General features: G+C 46.5%; 1 protein-coding gene across 4 annotated transcripts in view; it reads left to right on the top strand.

The window, feature by feature from the left end:
• The first annotated feature begins 3,011 nt into the window (after window positions 1–3,011).
• Window positions 3,012–21,390, top strand: part of ITPR2 (inositol 1,4,5-trisphosphate receptor type 2) — a 400,740-nt gene continuing 382,361 nt past the window's right edge. For all 4 annotated transcript variants that reach the window (XM_040987441.1, XM_040987440.1, XM_040987442.1 and 1 more), the window contains exon 1: window positions 3,012–3,267. In XM_040987441.1, coding sequence (XP_040843375.1) covers window positions 3,176–3,267 — 92 coding nt within the window. In that variant the 5' untranslated portion in view covers window positions 3,012–3,175. The remainder of the gene's footprint in view (window positions 3,268–21,390) is intronic.

Here is a 21,390-nt window from a genome sequence, read left to right as displayed (position 1 = left end):
GCGCCAGTTTTAATCCTGACAGTCCCGCTTCTAATCCAGCTCCTTCCTTGTGGTCTGAGAAAGCAGTTGAGGATGGGCCAAAGCCTTGGGACGCTGCACCCACATGAGAAACCTGAAAGAGGTTCCTGGCTCCTGGCTTCAGATTGGTGCAGCTCCGGCCGTTGTGGTTGCTTGGGGAGTGGATCAATGGATAGAAGATCTTCCTGTATGTCTCTCCTGCTGTCTGTATATGTGACTTTCCAATAAAAATAAGTAAATCTTTAAAAAAAGTATTACCTTGAACTTATTTTTATTGTAAGATATATGTTTTGTAAAGTCGTATTCTTCATACAGTTGGTCATTTCACATTGTTCCGTGGATGATAGTATGCATTTCTATTGTTTTTTGTTGCTTGCTTTATCATATACTGAGTTCTTGGGCACAAAGCAGCTCTCTCTAGCGTTGGCCTGGCCCTTGGGAAACAGAGATCTGGTGTCCCAGGTGGCAGCAGGTGACCCAGCTACCCAGGCTCTCTGAGCTTTCTAAATGTGCTCAGCAATCCAGTAAACACAGGGCACTTGCTCCTCTTGGTCCCTGGGCTTTCCATGACTGTGGCCCACTTGTCTGCCTACCACGTGAGAAGGCCAGACAGCCTGCTCATCACAAGCTCCTTGCCAGAGTGTTTGTTCGGAGCATGGTGTGCCTGGGCCTGTGGTGTCACTGCTGGGGCAAGGAGGGGGCACAGGACCAGTCCAGGGCGAGCTCTTGCCTTATGTAGATGCTGTCATGGATGCTCGCATGACGGCTCTTCAGCAATGAGAAGGAGCCAGGGTCAGCTCTGGGAAAGGGACATGTGTGTGTGTGTGTGTGTGTGTGTGTGTGTGTGTGTTGTGGCAGGCAGAGATGTTGGGGACAGGAAGTGGCGGGGAGGGAGAAGAAAAATGACCCTGGGATGTTCTTTGAGATTATCCTCCTGGTTTCTTCTTCTTTTTTTTTTTTTTCGCGTTGCTTCCTGCCTTCCTTTTGGTTTATTTATTTGAGAGAGATAGTGAGAGAGCAAGCTTTCATTTGCTAGTTCATTGCTCAAATTGCCACAGTGGCTACGTGGCCGGGAGCCAGGAGCTCTGCCCAAGTCTCCCACGTGGGTGGCAGGGACCAAGCACCTGGGCTGTCTTCCGCTGCCTTCCCAGGTCTTTCATCAGGGAGCTGGCTGGGAAGTGGAGCCGCAGGCATCCCCACAGGCACCCGCATGGGATGAAGGCATCGAAGGAGAACCCAAACCAACTCTAAATCCAAGGGCTCTCTTTGAATTATTATCAAGGAGCAGAATATGTACATTTGATAGAGTTGGCGTGTCTCAGGAGGCAGCCTGCTCAGTAAATCTGTCACACATTAAAAACTGTATTTATTATGTGGTCGGGGATAAAGGCAAGCAATTCCACAAAATCTCCAGCTGGCAGAGAGTAGATTGCCAGGGCTCTGGCTACTCGTTCAAATGACCATAAAGTAGACCCCCCCCACCCCCCAAACTTCTCTGAAGGGAAGTTCACTGGAACCTAAAGACAGCTATTCCTTTGGGGAGACCAAACATAGAAATACTACATCTACTGCTGTGTATTACTTTTCTCTATGGATTTTTTTAAGGACCTGTTAAGCATGGGCGACTCACTGAATGTTCTTTGAGCCGATACCCACATCAGCTACGGTTCATCTCACGGGGTTCATGCCAACCGCCAGGCATTCAAAACGTCTACATTGTGTACTAATTGTTTCACTTTCCTACTGAAATGGGCACCCACAGTCCCACGAGGGATGAAATACGAAGCAGACACTGGTCTCACTGTTAGGATGCTTTTAGCTTGGTCTAGACCCAAGAGGAGTCTTCATCAAAAGCAGCAGGTGGAGAAGTGTCTTAAGCCAGCTGACGGGGCACTTCCGGCTGGGCTCTGAGGCCAAGGGACCATGCCCACAGCAGGCTGAAAATGGGCGTACATGGCTGGCCCACTCGTGTTGCTGTGTGTGTTTTCGCACGTTACTTGGTGCTTCGAGGAAAGCCATGAAGAACATTTGTGCCGTGGACCAGGAATAGTGGGGTTCCTGGGAGGCCCAGGATGGCATCAGGGGAATTAGGGACCCCCGAAGGAGGGTCAAGTCACCTTCGGCTCAGGAGAACTCCCGAGAGTCAAGAGTAGAGAGCTTTTGCCGGAACACCCAGATCAGTCCCGGACATCTCCACCCCAGCTCCCGTCCCACTCCCGCCCCAGCTGCGGCCACCTCGGGACCGTCAGGGGGAGCTCGCTGTGCTGCTTGCGGCACTCGGGGCGCCTCCTCCTGCACCGCGCGAGCTCCCCGCCGTCCGCAAGCTCCTGCTCGGCGGCCGCACTGACCGACTGGGCGGCGGCCGGGCCATCCTCCCAAGGCTGGGCCAAAGACTTGTACGTGGGGGTCCGTGGCGGCAGCCCCCCAAGCACGCTCTGTCCCCGGGTTCCGTTTGTGACCGCTGGAGCCTGAGGAGTCCCGGGCGGACTGTGGGTGAAGGGCGGCGTGGCGCGAACCAGGCTCTGTCAGAGCGTCACTCCTAGCCATAAAATAATGAGATCTTTCGCCTTCTTCCCACGTCTTTTCCTTACACTTTCTATCGACTTGCCTATTACTAGTTTTTCTCCTTCCTATCCACCCTGCAGGGCTCCCCCCCTCAGGAGGGCCGGAGCGGAACCCTCGCTCGCCTGCTAGCGCCCCCCAGCGCCCGCGCCCGGCTGCAGTCCCCGGCAGCCGCCTTCCCCGCACCCCCCTCCCACCCCACGCCGCTCCGGGGACGCCCCGCCCCAACCCAGCTCCGCCCCCAGCCGCTGCTCTCTGATTGGTCGACCGGGCGTCTCTTCCCTCCCCGTCGCCCAATGGGCGCTGCCACCTGGTCCAAAAAAAAAAAAATTCCCCCTGAGGGGGACCCGAGGGGCTAGGCCACCTCCAGCTCCCGCGGGGCGGCGGAGACGGCCGCGGCGGGACGCCGAGCGGGGACGGCGGCGACGGCGGAGGAGGACGGAGGTGTCGGGCAGAAAACTTCGGAAGGGGGAACAGGAAACCTGCGGGGCGGTGGCACCGCGGCTTCCCGGGACGCACGTCGCGGGGTGTCGGCCGCCGCGCCCCCGGGCTGCGCCGCGCCCTCAGCTTCGGCGGACGAAGAGCATGAGGCAGCATGTCCGATAAGATGTCCAGCTTCCTCTACATCGGGGACATCGTGTCCCTGTACGCCGAGGGCTCGGTCAGTGGCTTCATCAGCACCCTGGGGTAAGCGGCAGTGTCTCCCGTGTCCTCGCCCGGAGCAGCCCCGTGCGCTCTCCTCGCTCGCTCGCTCGCCCGCCAGCCTGCCTGCCTGCCTGCCTGCCTGCCAGCCGGCGCGCGCGGGAAGCGGGCAGCCGGGCGAGGACGCCGAGGCTGGGCAGTCCCGGGGCCCACGGAGCCATCCATGAAGGAGGAAGTGAGCCCGGGGCACCAGGCCGGCGCAGAGGGCGGCCGGCCGGCCGGCAGTGTGGGCAGGCTGCTCCGTGGGCTGCTTGCGGTCGCGGCTCGCGCGCTCGTGTCTTTCCCGTCAGGGGGGAATCCCTCACCCGACGCCTCCTCCTCGCCTGGCGCCCTCGTGCTCGCCGCTGCAGCGTCTCTCCCCTGGTTCCCAGCGGGCAGCTTGGACAAAAGTCTGTGGCCCCCCGGACGAGGGGCGCGCGCGCACGCGAGGTGGCCGAGCCGTGGCGTGGCTTTGTCCCGCAGGTGGAGCCCGTCGTTGTCCCCGGAGCTGCACGGATTTCCTCTTGGCCTGGCCTGGGGTCCTCCCTCGCCAGTCCCCCTGGTTCTAGGACTGGGATCTGTGCAGTGCCGGACGTCCCCTGGAACTATGCCCTGCAACGGATTCTGGGCCTTGGAGCACCCCCTTGAACATGCCAGGTGGTGGCCCAGGACTTCTGGGTGGGTCTTGTGTTTTCCCTGTTCTGGACGTGCAAGCCAGTGTGCAGCACTTGAATTGCTTGCTGTAGTGTGTGTCCGTGACAGCGAACTCATGATCTGGAGGTCCACTGGTTGGTTAGTTCCCTTGTCTGTGGCTGTTCGGTTTCTGGGCACCTGACTTGGCACGTCCTGGTCCTGGCCCATGACCGCAGCAGCCCTGCTGTCATGCTGCCTGTCGACTCAGCACTGGCCAGTCCTTCCAGGGCTCCTGTTGTGGGGATGTTTCCCCCAAAGAGTAAAGGAAGGGAGCGGATTGAACTTAATCCCTGTTATTTACTTGTGAAACTGAAGCTGGAAGGAAGAAATGTCAGGATAAGTGCTTGAGCCGGGTTGGGGGATAGTGCACTGTGCCATTGTTTCTGACCGGATTCCTGGTGCAGGTTCACTTTTGGGGGACCTCACCTGTACCTGACAGATGAACTCTGCTTAGTAGACACTCTTGGGTTTGGGCAGTGCAGGAGTTAAGGGGTGTATGTGTGTGTGGCATTCTGGGCACAGAGTGCTCCATTTGTAAACCTGGTGATCCCCAGGGGCAAATTGCATAATCCCTGTGTGTGTCCAGCGTCCTCTAGAATTGGGAGTTGTGGTGGGCCCCACTCCGAGTTGAGAAGAAAGAGAGAGTTAGGGTGGCGGTGGGGATATCACAGGCGCTTCTGAGGGTGCTTGCTGTTGCGGTCCTTGTTGCTGAGCAGTAGTTAGGATCGGGGACAAAACGGTGGGCGGGACCAGGGTAGTATAAAGGCTAGTCTTAAAGCCACGTGTTTGTGGCGATTTCTTTAGCACAGGCATGCCGAAGGATAGTTCATAAAGACAGGCATTGGAGCCCAGTGCCTATTAAACTGTGTCATAAAACAACAAAACAAAACAAACCAGAAACAGACAGGTAGTGGAAGGGCTGTTGGTAGTGTCTCGGCAAGCTGCAGGTGGATGCTACCCTGCTCCTTTCAGAGCTCAGGAAACTGAAGGGAAATGATCCACTCACTCAGGACCGGGAGGGTCAGTGCAGATGCCAGAGCTCAAATCCCTGTCTCTAGAGCCTAGGCCACACCTGCTTCCCTTCGGTTACACGTCATCGTCTTTAAACCCTGAGTAATCTGTAATGTAGCATGGGTGTTTGTAGGAATATTTCCTACCCGAGTGCAGTCTTTCAAGTACTTTGAAAGTTTTATTTATTTATTTTTTTGCATCAAAATCAACTGTGAATTCCATGTGCATGAGGGTTCTGAAGTCCCCTCGTAGTTGTGCAACATATTGTTTTTCTGTTCATGAACTGAGTTTTGTTGAGCTTGGGAGGATCTGTGTGGGTTGCTTGTCAGGCGTAGGATTGTGTAGGTGGTGAGATTTGCTGCTGAGTTTGGATGTTCTTCCTGAGCTGCACTGCCCTGCCATTCTGAAAGCTGGATTGTACTTTGGGATCCAGAAGTTGAGTGTGAGCATTCCTGCTTCCCGGTGCTTGCTTTTTATGTGCTTTCAAGAAGGGGTGTGCTAAGGGTACTCAAGGGCAGCGCAGTGTTGGCTGGGATTTTAGTAGGTCGGGTCCCAAGTGGTGAAGGGTCAAGGCCAGCTGTGAAAGTGCTTGATTTCTCAGGTGACAACAAGGACAGTCGCATAGGACTATATAGCACGTGAAAAGTTGGGAAGATCAAGCAGAATGAAACCTGCACTCACTGTCTTGTTAATGTACATTGACAACCTCTAATAACATTGCGCAAACTACCACTTTGCTTCCAGAAAGCATCTGGCACCTCCTTTAAAAAGTATTCTTGTAAGTATTAAATTGAAATTCCGTACAAGAGAAGGTAGAAAGTGTAGGAAGCAAGACATGACCTCATCTTCCTGACAGAAGTGCCTGGATTCTTGTGTCCAGTTGTGTAGGTTTGCCTAAGGCCCCTGTGTCCCCCTTGCTCTGCTGCTCTGTCACTGTGGGTAACTGACAACATAGGACTGCGGTTTGGCCTTCAAAGCCAAACCATGGTAGTTGGTCATAGCTTGTTTTATTTGTAAATTGAGCAGAGTGGAAAGAGAATAAAGAGAACTTGCACCTGCTTCTTTACTGCCTGGAATGTCTTTCTCCTGGTGCTGGGCCAGGCTGCAGTCAGTCCAGGTCTCATGTGGATGGAAGGGACTTGGATGCTTGGGATAGTCTCTGCTGTCTCCCAGGGAATGTACTGGCAGGAATCTAGACTGGAAATGAGATTGGGACTCCCAGGCACTCTCCTATGGGATGTGGGCGTGTCCAGTGGTGTCTTCAGTGCTGTGCCCGATGCATGTGCCCCCCTGGATCATGATTTGACACTGACGTAGTCTGTGCTCATATTCCTCATTTTTATTAACATGGAGGCACTCTTTTTTTTCAAGTTAGGGATTATATATATATAAATTAATTTTCAACTTTAGGAGTGAAACACTTAAAAGATTGAGAAACAATTCTGTTTAATTTAATAATGGCTTAATGAAAGCCAGGGAGCACAACATCTCAACTTGATCTGATGCCTTTTTTGGTGAGATATCTGATGACTCTAGGCGTGGCTGTTTTGTTTTCTCTGTCCCCACCTTTTGTTTTTCTTCTTTTAATGGATGCACTTTAGGACTTTCCTTTAACCTAGGCAGCCACGTTGTCCTCTGACATCTCACAAATTCTTACCTAGGAAAATACCGGGGTTTTGTCCCTCATTCAGCCTCAAAGATGACTGGTGGATATTGTATTTGGCAGGTCTGTTTTAGGGCTGTGAAAGCAAAGCAGTATGGTAGTTTTGTGTTTCTGACTGTAGTGTGGGGTCATTATTTGTACAGTTCCTGTCTTGAAGACACATCACCCTTGTGACTGAATTCCCTTGCTCCTGGGCTGGTTGGAGGCTGTCCTAGGCCGACTGCTAATTAGCCAAGTGGCTTAACAGTGCCATTTATTCTGCTTCCATACTGGCGCATCACCCTGGAGACTAACAAGGGGTATAGATGCTTCCTCCTGCTTCCTGCCAGCATTGTAAAAGTGTGAAAGAGACCGAAAAAAAAGCGCTTTTTTTTTTGAAAGTTGCCAGGAAAATTTACATTACATGTCTATTCTTGCATGTGAACTAGCAGGCTTTCTTCAGAGTCTGCTATGAATTGTCACAGGAAATCAGAGAAGTGACCTGGAGACGTGGGCTCGGTGTCTGTTTAACCAGAATCATTCCTTCCTCTGTAATAAGAGGAGCTCGACAGAAGAGCTAACCACCAGACTGGAAGTTCTGTCTTCCGTTTTAGCTCTTCATGTGTTTGACACTTTAAGCGGTTCATGGTGGTGATTCCAGTTCAGCTTTAAAGGATAGTTAATGAGGACTGAGTTTATTCACACAGCATTTCAAGGTCATGAGTAGATGTTTGTTTGAAGATAAGTTCTGTCTGATTCCAATATTGTGTGCATAACTCAGTTCTGGAGGACTTAAACTGTGATTATGCAGCTTTGGGGAAATTTTGCAATAATGAAATTTTCAGCTGAGAAAGTTGTAGAGTTTCTCTAGATTTGAGTTTAGCAGGGCTGTCTCTCCTCCCTTTGGACTGAGAATGTGGGAGGGTTTTTTTAGGCTGTGTGACCCAGCTTTCCAGTTGGGTTGCTCAGTCTGTGTAAAATATGGGTGCCCCAGTTACAACGAAGTGCGTTTCTCCCTTTTCTCCCAGTTATTCCCTTGGGGTCACGTTTACCTGCTCTTTCCAAGTCCCAAAGGGTTGCAAACCGAGTTACAGTTCTTGTCATTCTCTAAGTTTGTGCAGGTGCAGGTGCTTGGCTTGTATTTCCTGATTTAATTTTCATCTAATGAGCTATTTAGGAAATACTTGTGTTGACTTTTGGAGAACTGCTTTAAACCCTTGTTGTACAAAGGTAGTGAACGGCAGTTTAAGGAAACTGATTTTTTGTTTTGTTTTGGTAACTTTCATTTATTTATCTTTTGCAGAGGAGGGTGGAGGTTTTGGATCTGTTGTGTAAATGGTCTCCCCGCCCCACCTCCTCCCTTTCTCCCTTCATTGGGGTTTGTTTCCAGGGAACATGCATAGCACATATGCATATTCCTGGGAATAGTGGCCAATGGTCAGGCACCCTGGAATGGGGCCTGAGCTGGGCAGAATCAGCGAAGGGTCCTTCTGCCTTCCTTGGTGGTTCGCACGTGGCTAAGAGGTTGCTAATGGGAAAGAACGTTTATGTGTGTGTGTGTTTCTATATGTGTCTGCTTCAGCAATTGCTACCTTTGGCTTGAGGTGTCTTCTCAGTGTCCCAGAAGCACCAACACCCACTCATTATAGTCTGGGAAAGCTGCCAGGTGCCACTCTCTGGAACACTGACCTTGGGGCCACAGCATAGTCTGTCTTTCTGTCCAAGTGGTTGAAGAGGGGTCATTGGTCTTGGTTTTACTTCCTGTTCGATATTGGTCAACTTGGTGAACTCTCCTGTCCACTTATTGCTGTGTTGAATGGCGGATGTCACGTGGGGGAAGGGGGTGGTCACACTCTGATTCTGACCTTGCGCCTTCAGGGAGCAGGATTGTGTGAATGTGTACATTTCATTGTCCCCAGGTAGAGACTCTTGAATTTCTCTTCCTGATCTTTTGTTTCCTGCTGAGCATTTTTGATATTTAAGTATTTGCAGGCTAGCATTCTTACATTCTTTTAAAAAGTCTCCCTCACTTAATAGGACTGTTTGATCAGTGGAGAGTCACAGACGCAGCATGGAATGGTTATGGTCAACTTTGGTTTTTCAGTACTTTGTAAGTTATATTCAGTATGTTTCAAACATACCCCTTTCAAATAATAACAGCCACTGTGTCTTGCCATCTCCAGACATGCCAACTTAGCTTTGTTCTGACTGAGACATATGATAAAGTGAGAAAAAAAAAATCCACGGACATGGACGTGTGTGTTCAGTGGGAGGCAGGCGATGAGAGAAACTTGAAGACTGTTATTTTGGAAAGTTTGAGGGTTAGACTTGTGATGTTGTAGAACTTGAAACCATCTAAAGTGCAAAGACAGACCCTGAGAATGGAAAGTCTATTTTCAGTAAAAAGATCATTCTTTCTTAAGCCTGAAAGTCATTGTGGCTCAGGCAGGTGAATGTCCATGCCTACCTTGATGCCTGCTGGCGTGGGTCTGGCAGCGCAGAGTTCGGAGAAAGGGGGCACCATTCCTTCCTTGGCTGTGTCTGTGTGATTGAGCGGGGACAGTTAAAGCTTCCTTTTGGGCAGAACCCAAACTTTTCTCTCTTCCTCTGCAAAGTGAGCACTTTTTTGCAGTCATGTTTCCTTATAGAACTGTTTTCTCTCTCTCTTGGGATTTATTTTATCTATTTGCAAAGCAGAGTAACTGAGGGAGCGGTAGGGAGGGAGAGATGGAGGCTGAGATTGTTAGGCATCTGTCATTTATTGGTTCACTTTCCAAATGGCTGTAACAGTTGAGGCTAGACCAGGCTGAAGCTGTTAGCCAGAACTGTCTGGTCTCCCACATGGGTGGCACTTGGGCCATCTTCTGTTGCTGTCCCGTTAGCAGCAAGTTGGATGGGAAGTAGAGCAGCTGACTTGAACCTGAGCTCTGATGTGGGGTGCTAATGCGACAGACCTGTGCTTCAGTGCTGGCTCCCTAAAACTGTTGACCAGATTAGGATATTAGGAACTCAAACTTTAAAACCGGAACTCTAGGTAGTGGATGTTTCTTTATGACACGTTTCTGGTTTAAAAACACTGATGTTTACCTTCCTAAAAGCTTGCTTGAGAAGCAGAAAGACAGAAAAGCAGAGCCAGACAGGGGCTAGCCTGAAGTAAGGAGGCAGGAAGTCAGTAAGGCAGTCTGGGGCGTCCCTGTGGGCCGCAGGAACCCATGTGCTGAGCCGGGACCCTGTTCCCGGGGGCTGCATTGGCAGGCAGCTCGAGCCAGGAGCTGGAGTAGGGCATCGGCCTGACTCTGCCAGAAGATGGGGGCTTCCTTGCAGCATCCTCACTGCTTGGACAAGTGTCTGCCCCCATGTCACTTTTTCTTTTATTTTTTAAATAAATATCAGACCTCAGATCATTGGTCCTATTCAGACATGTGAAACTAATGTTCATTTTTTCTCACTTGTTTATTCATTGGCTAAAACAATTTTTTAAAGTGTATTGGCATCTGATTTGTTTCTGTGGTGACTTTTTTTTCAAATCCCATATTGATTTAGATGGGAAAACTTTCAGTAGATTCCTTTAGAAAATCATACGTTTAATTAAAACAATTAAAAACAAATAGAACACATTCACAGTGGTTGGTCCTGCAGTAAGAGGTGATGTATCAATTTTACTTTTCATTTCTGTGTGTTCTGTTTCCCGGGTTTTGTCTGTTTTTTTTTTTTTTTTACCAGCTGTTATTATCAGATAGAAAAGCTAACTAAATGTAAATTGATGGTCTTACTGCTTCTTCCTTTCTTACTGTTTTTAATAATCTTTATTTGAAGAAGCATAAATAAAGCATTTTCCTGATTATAGTCAGAGAAGAAAACCACACGACGTGAAACCGCATATTACTGAAAGAGACAGCGTGTGTACACCATTGAAAATGTGCTCCTTAGGTCCAGCACAATGGCTTAATTGGCAAATCCTCCCCTTGCAAAGCACTGGGATCCCATTTGTGTGCTGGTTCAAGTTTCAGCTGCTCTACTTCCCATCCAGCTCCTTACTTTTGACGTGGGAAAGCAGTCCAAAGCCTTGAGACCCTGCATCTGTGGGGGAGACCTAGAAGAGGCCTCTGGCTCCTGGCTTTGGATCAGTTTATCTCCAGCCTTTGTGGCCATTTGGGGAGTGACCCAGCAGTTGGAAGATCTTTTTCTCTGCAAATCTTCCTTTCCAAAAACAAATAAATAAATAAATCTTTTAAAAAATATATGTTCTGGGACAGGCGTGGTAGCCTAGTGGCTGGGGTCCTTGCCTTGCCTGGCACTGGGATCCTGTAGATGCTGGTTCATATCCCAGCTACTCCACTTCCCATCCTTCTCTCTGCTTGTGGCCTGAGGGACAGGGAGCAGTAGAGAATGGCCTGAGGTCTTGGGACCCTGCATCCATGTGGGAGACCTGGAGGAAGCTCCTGCTTTGTGGCTTTGGATTGGCTCAGCTACGGCTGTTGCAGCCACTTTGGGAGTGAACCAGACGGAGGATGTTTCAATTTCTCCTTCTGTCTGTGGGTCTGCCTTTCAATAAAAATGAGTAAGAAGTCTTAAAAAATACATGTTCCTTGTCCTTATTAGCATTTAAATATGTATTGTGGCTGTTTGCAGCAGTATGGAGAGTAAATCAGTGGAAGGATGATCTTCCTTTGTCTCTCTCTGTATATCTGACTTTCCAATAAATAAATAAATAAATAAATCATTAAAGAAGAAAAGACTGCGGGTGGTGGGGTTTATGTGGAAGCGTGCTGCCGATGACTTCAGTAATTCATGCAGTAGGTGTTCATGGAAGCCTTACTAAATGCTGGGAATATGCATGTTAGCAGATGCCATATACTGCGCCTGGTGTGGTAGCCTTGGGACTAAAGTCCTTACCTTGCACGTGCTGGGATCCCATATGGCTATTGCTTTGAGTCCTAGCAGCCTCACTTCCCATCCACCTCCCTGCTTGTGGCCTGGGAAAGCAGTTGAGGATGGTCCAAAGTCTTGGGACCCTGCACCCACATAGGAGACCTGGAAGAGACTTCTGGCTCCTGGCTTCAGATTCGCTCAGCTCTGGCTGTTGCAGCTGCTTGGGGAGTCAATCAGCGAATGAAGATCTTCCTCTCTGATTCTCCTCCTCTGTGTGTATCTGAGTTTCCAATATAAAATCTTAAAAAAAGGAAATTCCAGATGTTAAACCATTTGTACAGACTTCCTTTGATATTTGCAGCATGACCCTGTGCAGGAGGTGGTAGGAGGCCAGTTTCAGTTGTTGCCCATGTGCTGCATTGGCTGAGAACTGGGATGTTGAGACCCGGACTAGAAGGGCAGTGCACGAGGAACGTGGCCGTTATTTGGGGAAGAAGTGTGCAGTTCATTCAGTCGTTTTAGTTACTGGATTTTTGCTCTTTCCCCCACCTCTTCCCCTCTCCAGTGTTCTGATAGTTTTTCTTCATGAATCATGAACTTAGAGTCATGCAGATTCCTGTAAGCTTTGTCAGGAAGAAGAGCTTTTAGTTCTGTTTTACCACGTTCTGCACACGACTCTGAGAACACACACACACACACACACACACACACACACACACACACACACACTTCTGCTATGTATGGAATCCACTATGCCCACTTTGCTTTGCTTTTTGTTTAAATGAATGATAAGGCTGTAGGTGGAGAGGTAGAGTCTTGTGAATAAGGAGAAAAATCAAGGAAGTGAACACACCATCATCTCAACTCACATCTAAATTCCAAGAATACAAAAGTGTTGGTGAGCTCTCATCTGTTATGGAGAAATTTGAGTCACTATTATCATAAAAATCTGTGAAGATTACAATAGGTTAGACTTTTCTTTGTTTTATATTGCTTATCCAAGATAGTTCCTCAACAGAGTTCTAGGATAAAGTAGATTTTTGTGAAAGATTTACTTATTTTGAGAGGGAGATTTACAGAAGAGGGGAGAGTGAGTAGGATAGAAAGAGAGATTTTTCTATCTGCTGGTTTACTCCCCAACTCACCTCAACTGCTGGAGCTGAGCAATTCCAGAGCCAGGAGCCAGGATCTCCCACATGGGTGCAGGGGCCCAAGGCTTTGGGCTATTCTCTGCTACTTTTTCAGCCAGGACAAGATGTGGTGCCCCTATAGAATGCTGGCATCGCAGGTGGTGGTTTTACCTGCTATACTACAATTCTAGCTCCATAAAATGGATCACCTTAATTATAAGTATATAGTTCAGTGGCAGCCAGCACTGATCTCCACAGAACATTTGCATCATCTGCCCCATGAACTGTGCTGTCTTCTGGTCTGTCTGTGTCTTACTGAATTTGTCTAGTTGAGTCACTGCATTGGATAGGAGGAAGCTATAGTGGTTGTTCTTTTGTGTCTGCTGCTTGACTTAACACAGTGTTACTTAGTATATGATTTATTTTTGCATTAGGATACACGTATTTTCAAATCTCCAAGTCACTGTTTATTAGTTATGCTTCAGAAACAAATCTATGAGATACTCAAGCTATCCTAAAATGTATGGAAGTTGCTACTGGATTTATGATGTTATTAAATCTTGCCATCATGGTTCTTTAATAATCTTTTGGCACATACTCTGAGTATGATCAGGCCAGCATGAGATGCAATTTAAACTCTGGAGAAAGCTATGCATTTGGCCTTTTTTTGTGATTTGCATAACTGTTTTGGAGAAATGTTGATTCGTCTGTACATTCAGTTTTGTTTTTGAATGTGCAGGGAATGGGCTTGGTGAGCATTTTCTGAAGCCATTTTGAGATCAGCCTTTTCTCTTAGTGTGTCACACACCCAAACAACTACTTTATGCTCTAATTGGTATTGATAGAAAAGTTCAGTTGGTAAGAACTTACCTATATGAAACCCAGGCTGTTTTTGGTGGGAATTTATACTAATTTAGAAAAATTAAAAACAGAACCTATGATGTGTTGTGATTTTTATTTTTGAAGTCCAGGGAGAGGAAAATGGAAAATGGCTTGCTAGTGAGCATAAGCTTATTTTGAAAACATCCTGAAACAGACTAAATGGGATTTTTGTACAACATTGTAAAATGATTAAATGATAGATTCTATGTTATGTGAATTTTAAAACAGTAAAATTAAATAAATAAAAAGTCATAGCTGATATGCCTGAATTAATATCTAAAAAACAAAATTTAGGGAACATATATCTGGGAAATGAGGTTAATCTTTTCTTCTTTACTTATTTACATTGTGTCTGTTGACTGAGTCTTTTGTAATGTGCTTTGCTTCAAGCCAGTCCTGAAAGAGACGTCTTGCTTCAAGACTTTGAAATCCTTCTGTTGTTATTGACTTTTTTTTTAAAGACTTATTTATTTTTATTGCAAAGTCAGATATACTAAGAGAAGGAGAGACAGAGAGAGAGGTGTTCCGTCTGCTGATTCACTCTACAAGTGACTGCAACGGCTGGTACTGAGCCAATCTGAAGGCAGGAGCCAGGAACTTCTCTGGGTCTCCCACACGGGTGCAGGGTCCCAAGGCTTTGGGTCATCCTCGACTGCTTTCCCAGGCCACAAACAGAGAGCTGGATGGAAAGTGGAGCTGTCAGGATTAGAACTGGCACCCATTTGGGATCCCGGCGCGTTCAAAGTGAGGACTTTGGGTGCTAGGCCATAGTGCTAGGCCCTGCTACTGATTTTTAATGCTGGAATTTTCACTATGAGCAAGCTTTCAAAGAAGGTTTCTTTGAGGCTTATCTGCAAGTAGAGCAGAACAAAGTGAAAAATATGGATATATATTTTTTTCAATGATTTGAAAAAAATGTCATTTTTTTACCCAGTTGTACAGCATGCTGTAATTTTCTGTGACAGATCTTTAAAAAACATCATTGTCTTTGGAAAAGTTTTTTTGTTTTTAAATTATTATACCAATTTTTTTTAAAGATTTATTTCTTATTTTTTTTTTATTGGAAAGGCGGATATACAGAGAGGAGAGACAGAGAGGAAGATCTTCCGTCCGATGACTCACTCTCCAAGTGAGCGCAACGGCCGATGCTATGCCGATCCGAAGCCTGGAGCCTCTTCCGGGTCTCCCACGCGGGTGCAGGTTCCCAAAGCTTTGGGCTGTCCTTGACTGCCTTCCCGGGCCACAGGCAGGGAGCTGGAAGGGAAGTGGGGCTGCCGGGATTAGAACCGGCGCCCATATGGGATCCCGGGCGTGCAAGGCGAGGACCTTAACCACTTGCGCCACTGCGCCAGGCCCAGAAAAGTATTTTTTTGATGAAATATCCCAAATATTATCAGGTTGTTTCATTTCTGTAACATCAAACTAGTATAGTATTAAATTTCAACTAAAGACAGTTACTTAAAGAAATGTAATGCTCAAATCACCTAATACAGTTACAGTGGGAATCCAGTGCAAGTTAATAATTGAAGAACTAAGTTGCTTGTGTTTGGACAAAGTGTTCAAGGTCAGTGCTAGTATCAGGGTCATGACTATTTAAACATTTGCATTTCAAGTAGATTTCAAGTAGATTTTTGGATTCAACCGTGTTTTCAAAGAGGGTGATTTCAGTTCTGGTTCTTTATAAGTAGGTGGGGGAAGTACAGAAAGGGGTTTTGTTGTCTACAGAATCCTGTATTTGTGGCTGGCAATGAGAAATACTAAGTGACAAGTTATGTGAAACTAAGATTCACTGGCAGTGAAAGTTTTAATGATTAAAAGCATCACTACAGTAGCACATGTGCAAGGTTTATTGTTGAGCAAATGTGAAATGGGGTTTTATTTCCCTTTCTTCCTTTATTTACCTGACAAGTCGTGTGATGTAAGTGTCTCATTTCCTGGTCAGCACAAATGAAGTCATTGTTATCTGCTAGGGGAGAAATCACATGCTTACTTCAAAGTCTCAGCTACTGTGGAAACACTCTCTTCCTTCCTTGATTCTAAAGATTTATGTTGTTTATTTGATAGGCAGTGTGACACAAAGAGAAAGAGGGACACACACACACACATTCTTCCATTTGCTGGTTTGCTCCCTACATGGTTGCAACAGCTGGGACTGGGGCAGATTGAAGCCAGGCGTCTGGCACTCCAACCTGGTCTCCCATGGGAATGACAGGATCCCAAGTTCTGAGACCATTTCCCCCTGCTCTCCCAGGTGTGTTCCCAGGGAGCTGGATAGGAAGTAGGGCAACTAAGACTCAAAGTGAAGCTCAAACTGGTGGATGGATTAACTGCTACATCACAACTCTGATTTCTTGTCATTGGAGAAACATCGGATAATTGTTGGACAGTCTGAGTCAAGGATTGCTTATGTAAATGCTCAGGTAGATGTTTGAAAGTAGTCGTTTCGGTGGCAGTGCACACCCATAAATTTATTCCATAAATATTTTCTGAAGAAGCCATAAGCATTTATATTGCACGCATAAAATGGGATTTGTAATAGAGAATTCTGAATATTCAATTTCAGCTGCATCATTTTATTTGAAATGTAGTTAGCAAAATGCCAGTTAATTTCAGTTTCTGAATCAGACACTGCTGGTTATTTCCCTGAGTTGGCTTTTATAAGAATAGAAATACTTGAGTTTGTGGGTGGCCAGGATGCATACATATTCCCTAACCTTTATCCGCATTGTCAAATTGGAACGTTTTTGGCATGGAAAGCAGGTGCTTTGGATCATGCCTGTGAGGGTGATGCATTAACCATAACAGGGCAGCAAGGACGGAACCAGTTCCCCAAGCAACCCCGACTCCTGGCTCTACTGTGTACTAACCAAGATCCAAGCAGGTGGGTGTATCGGAGCCAGATGATGATTTTCTGTTAGGGCAGTGTGAGGCCACTGAAGGGTTTTTGAGCAGGAGACTGAAACATTCACAGTTTCCCACAACAAATCAGATAGGGGGACAGGGGAAGGAAGGAGGCTGCTGCATCTGGCACATGTGGAGGAGAACATGGTGAGGGTGGAAACACAGCCCCAGCCACGTGGCGGCACAGCAGTGGACGCCAAAGCGTGGAGGGGTTGTATCCTTTTACTCTAGACCTTGCAGGTTTGTGAGTTATGGTGTTCACTCTTGCTGTGACGGATGTGTTGCTTTTTAAAATTTTTATTTATTCTAAAGCTTTATTTATTTTTTATTGGAAAGTCAGATTTATAGAGAGAAGAAGACACAGATAGAAAGATCTTCTCTCTGATTGTTTACTCCCCAAGGGACCAGGAGCTTCCTTCAGGTCTCCCACACGGGTGCAAGTCCTAAGGCTTTGGGCCGTCCTCAACTGCTTTCCAAGGCCACAAGCAGGGAGCTGCGAGGTAGGTGGAGCAGCAGCTGGAATATCAACCATATGGGATGCCAGCGCATGTAGGGTGAGAACTTTAGCTGCTGGGCTACTGTGCTGGGTTCCAAGGCAGCTTGTGTTTTGTTGGCTGCTGTCTGGGTAGAGGGCCGGGTATTAGCTTCAGCCTTTGCTGGTTTCTCAGCCCTAAACACCATCCCTTTCTCCACTTCCTCTGGTTGTTGGCTTCAGGCACATTGGCTTTTTTTTTTTTTTTTTTAAACTTTCTATTTTAGTTACACAAAGGTTCCAAGCTGCTTTTTGCCGCAGGGCCTTCTCATGTGCTCTTTGTGGTTTGGTTGTTTCCCCTCTTACCTGCAACCCTTTCACCTACTTAGCATTAGCATGTAGCTCTCAGCTCTGTGACTCCTGTGGGGAATGCTCCCTGGCCTTCCCACTCTGAGGTCCCTTCCTCACAGCCTCACGCAGCACCTGATTTTTTTTTCCCCAGTTGGTCATGGTAGTTTTGCCTCTGTTTCTGTGATACTAGGTTAAAAAAATGATTGTTTGGAAGACAGAGAGGGAGATTGATCTTTGGCTGATCACTCCCCAAATACCTGCTGTAGCTAGGGCTGAGAAAGGCTGAAGCCGAGAGTCTGAACTCAACCTCTGTCTCCCTTATGGGTGACAGGGACCCAGGTACTCACATTAATAACAAGGTGTAACTGGAAGCAGAGCTGGGATTTGAACTGAGGAACCGTCATGTGGAATGCAGACCTCCCTAACAGTGTCTCAACTGCTGTGGCAAGTACCTGCTCCCACCCCCTTTAAAAGCTGAATAGTATATGTGATATAGTAACTCACACAGTAGGTACTCCAGAAGTATGATGAACGAATGAGTGTCGTTTTAGCGCGTGGTGAAGAGTGTGGGCTTTTGGTTCAGACAATCCCGATTTCTTGATGTGATTGTCAAAAGCTATATTGGATGCCTCTGTTTCCTTATTGTGAAGTGGGTTTACTGCCCAGATTACAGTATTGCTGTGAGATTAATGGGTTTTCACACAGATAAAACACTTGTTAAGCATTAGGCACAGGTACCTAAGTGTTAAATAGCTGGAAATGATTACTTTTGTTAACGTTGTTATTCATTATGCTAGCTGAAAACAGCAGCTGTCTCTTCTGGAAGCCCAGCTGAGTTTGTATTGCCTGGATGTGACAAGATCTGCTGTATTATGTTTGTAAAGTGTGGCTATACACCAGTTTTTGATCTAGTATTTGCTTAATAGGCTGCTCAGAAAGCGCGCTGCCTTATCCATTGTTTATTTTGGTTTTGGTTTTTTTTTTTCTCTGACTTACAGATACTTTTATTTATCTTTTGTTACTGATTTGATGTGTGGTATCCTTTTGATGTAATGCAAACACCTGGACATTATCAAATATGAATAATAACTTCTGAATTGCTTGACCTGTTTATGTAACAATATGTCAGAAACCTCATAGAAAATTAAATTTAAGGTTCCTTATTTTTTTTTTTTTTGCAAAAAGTGTGTGTTTTTGAGCTAGTGGGTCAGAGTTTTAGCTTCAGTTTCTTGTGGCTAGGCAGTGCCAACATCCTGCTCCTGAGGAGTTTGTGAAAACATTTGTGTAATTGGGGCAGTTGCTTAGTTTACAGGTAAACACATTTATTTGGGAAAATCTTGTTAGAGGTTAGATGGAGGCTGGCCAAAGTAGGATACTTGCTTTTATTTGAATACTAATAAGTTTTTAGGAAAAAAAATAAGGACTGAAAAGGCATAGAAAACATAACTTGTTACTGCTTGTTAGTTCTACCTAATGAAAAAAATCCAACAACTCAGTCCCTAAGTCATCAGTAAAATGAGATTTTCTTGGAAAGTTAGTAAATGGGTGTGCACAAAGCATAGAGGGACTTGAAATAAAACTTAATGCTTTAAAGAAGAAACCATTTAGTAAGTACTCATTGGAAAATTTCTCCATGAGGAAGTTTTGTTCAGACCAGTGTTTTAGCTAAGGTAAACCAGTTGTTGCCAGCTTGCCATCTCCAGGGCTGCTGGTGGCAGGGTAGGGAGATGTGCCCGTTCCCAGTTGGGACAAAGGTCAGTCAGGGTGCGTCTTGGTTGCAAGCATCAGAAAGGCCAGGACAGATAGTTTTCAGCAAAGAGGACTCTGTGGTTCAGGTTTCTGAAAATCTTGACATCACACTGTTACCGGACCTTCCCTTGAGGACCCTTGGTTCTACTGTGTCTCGGGTAGTCATCCCATTCTCCTTAGGGGCTCATGTTGACACCAGCGATTTTGCTGCTCTCAGCTTCAGCTGTGCTCCGAGCCATGCTCAGCACGGAGAGAGAGCCAGGGTTTCTGAAACTCCAGAAGCATGGCACTGCTGTACCTGCTGCATGGCACTGGCTGGATACACGGCTCCGTTTTCAGCCACCCATTGTGGCTAAGAGGAAACTTCTCTGAAGACAAAGGCACTGGTGTCAGACCCTGATTTGGGGCAGTGGGTGCTGGACAGTCAGGGCCAGTGTGTGGCCTACACAGCTAATGTGTGACACATCAGCTTGCACACAGTGTTAAAGCCACAGTTCCTAAGTCATTACCAGTGTGCCTTGACACTTAAGGCCTTTATTTAAAATTTTTTTTTTTACATAGAATTTTATTTGAAAAGGAGAGGGAGGGAAGGTAGTAAGAGAGGGAGGAGAGTGAGGGAGGGAGAGAGATTGAGATCAAGATCTTGCACCCACAGGTCTACTCCCCAAATACTTGTAACATCCAGGAACCAATCCAGAACTGGAGCCAAGAGCTAAGAGCTCCATCCATTCCACATGGTGGCAGAAGCCCAAGTAAGAACCATTATCTGCTGCCGTCCTTACAGGAAGCTGAGTTAGAAGTGAAGCAGCAGGGATTGGAACCCAGTTGCTTTGACATTGGAAGTGGGTGTCCCAAGCTGTGTCTTCACTGCTAAGCCAGCATCCCTCCTTTTACGGCTCTAGTGATTTTGATACTTACTTGTATGCTCCTTATTTCCAGGTCACAGTGCCTGGGATTTCATCTGGGACAGTTTTTCAGGTAGAGTCCATTACCTGATGCCAAGGAGAATTACCTGGTGACAGGTGTACAAGCCACGGGGCAGCCTCAGTTGTCTGCTATGCACTCTGCTGTGGCTTCAGCTGGTGAAGATGCTTCTTAGGACATCAAGGGTGGTCAGTGGTGAGGGGGCAGCTGAGAAGGGCAGCGTTTTGTTGTAGGGAATTGCAGCCTGGTGAGATTGGGAAAGGATTGGAATGCGGAGGACAGTTTAGGGAAGAAGCTTTTTCAAAGTCAACTCGCTGCTCCTGAGCACAAAAGAGCTTTGATAAAGAAAGCCAGGAAGCCGGGGCTTCTCACAGTGTTTGCTTGTGAATGTGTTCGCTGTTGTATAGACGCACACAGCTCGTCTACTTCGTGGAATCAGTGTGTGCCTTATGTGGAATTAACGATTGTGTCGCAGGTGGAAGCAAGGCACAGTGCCATCTAAGCAAGCTGGAGTTTATAACATTTACGTAGTAAAATTAAACAGTTGTAGATCTTAGAGGTTAGGAGATTTTGTTGATAATAGCCTTTAATTAAAAATTCCCTTAGTAAAACAGATACAATTTATTTTATGATAGAACTAAATATGAATCGTAGTTCCTATTTTAAAAAGACTGTCTTTATAAGCACAGTAATGAAGAGAGAGGGAAAGTGACGAAGAATTAAAAAAAATAATTTGTTTTATTTATTTGAAATGCAAAGGAAGAGAGACAGAGGGGGTTAAAGGCAGACAGAGATCTTCCATCAGCTGCCTCGCTCCCGAGTGGCCAGGGGTAGGTCAGGTTGAAGTCAGGAACCCGGAACTCCCACATGGCTTGCAGGGTCCCGAGCACTTGGATATCTTCTACAATTTTCTAAAGTGTATTAGAAGAGAGCTGGATCAGAGCAGCTGGGCCAGAGCAGCTGGGACCCAAATTAGTGCTCCTCTATGGGATGCCCGCATCACAGGCTGATGCTTAACGTGCTGGGCCAGACTGATGGGCCCGATTCCAAACTGATATATGATGTCTGACATGTGATCTTTATGAGGCTTTCAGAAAAGTTGAAGTAAATGCTTCTACCTCTTTAAGAGTATCTTCAGCTTGTTATCATTATTTTGCTCTTGTCTTGATATTTTAAACTTGGTCCATCTGGACCTACTGAAGACATTGGTTGGTTGTGACACAATTATCAAAAAATTCTGTTTAATCTCAAACTCGAAATCACATTACTGGGTACATCGATGTGTGCTAATGAGTTTCTAAAGGTAGTGTGTTTGCATTTGAATTCTTTTTGGCTCTTACGAAATTCCGAGAACTTGGAAAAATCACATTCCTCATGTTTAAATGGGGTGCGCGGGGTGCTGCGTGCTTTCCTCAGTGGTCCTGGGCATAACAAATGCCATCATATATGGTTGATGATTAAAGCTATATGGCTAGATGATGGACACTGGAAAACTAAGTTCT

The sequence above is a fragment of the Ochotona curzoniae genome, unplaced genomic scaffold, assembly GCF_017591425.1.
Source record: "Ochotona curzoniae isolate NIBS_2020 unplaced genomic scaffold, NIBS_Ocur_1.0 contig_4645, whole genome shotgun sequence".
Lineage (NCBI taxonomy): Eukaryota > Metazoa > Chordata > Mammalia > Lagomorpha > Ochotonidae > Ochotona > Ochotona curzoniae.
Note: the sequence above shows the minus strand (reverse complement) of the source record. Positions and strands in the feature narration are given on the sequence as shown.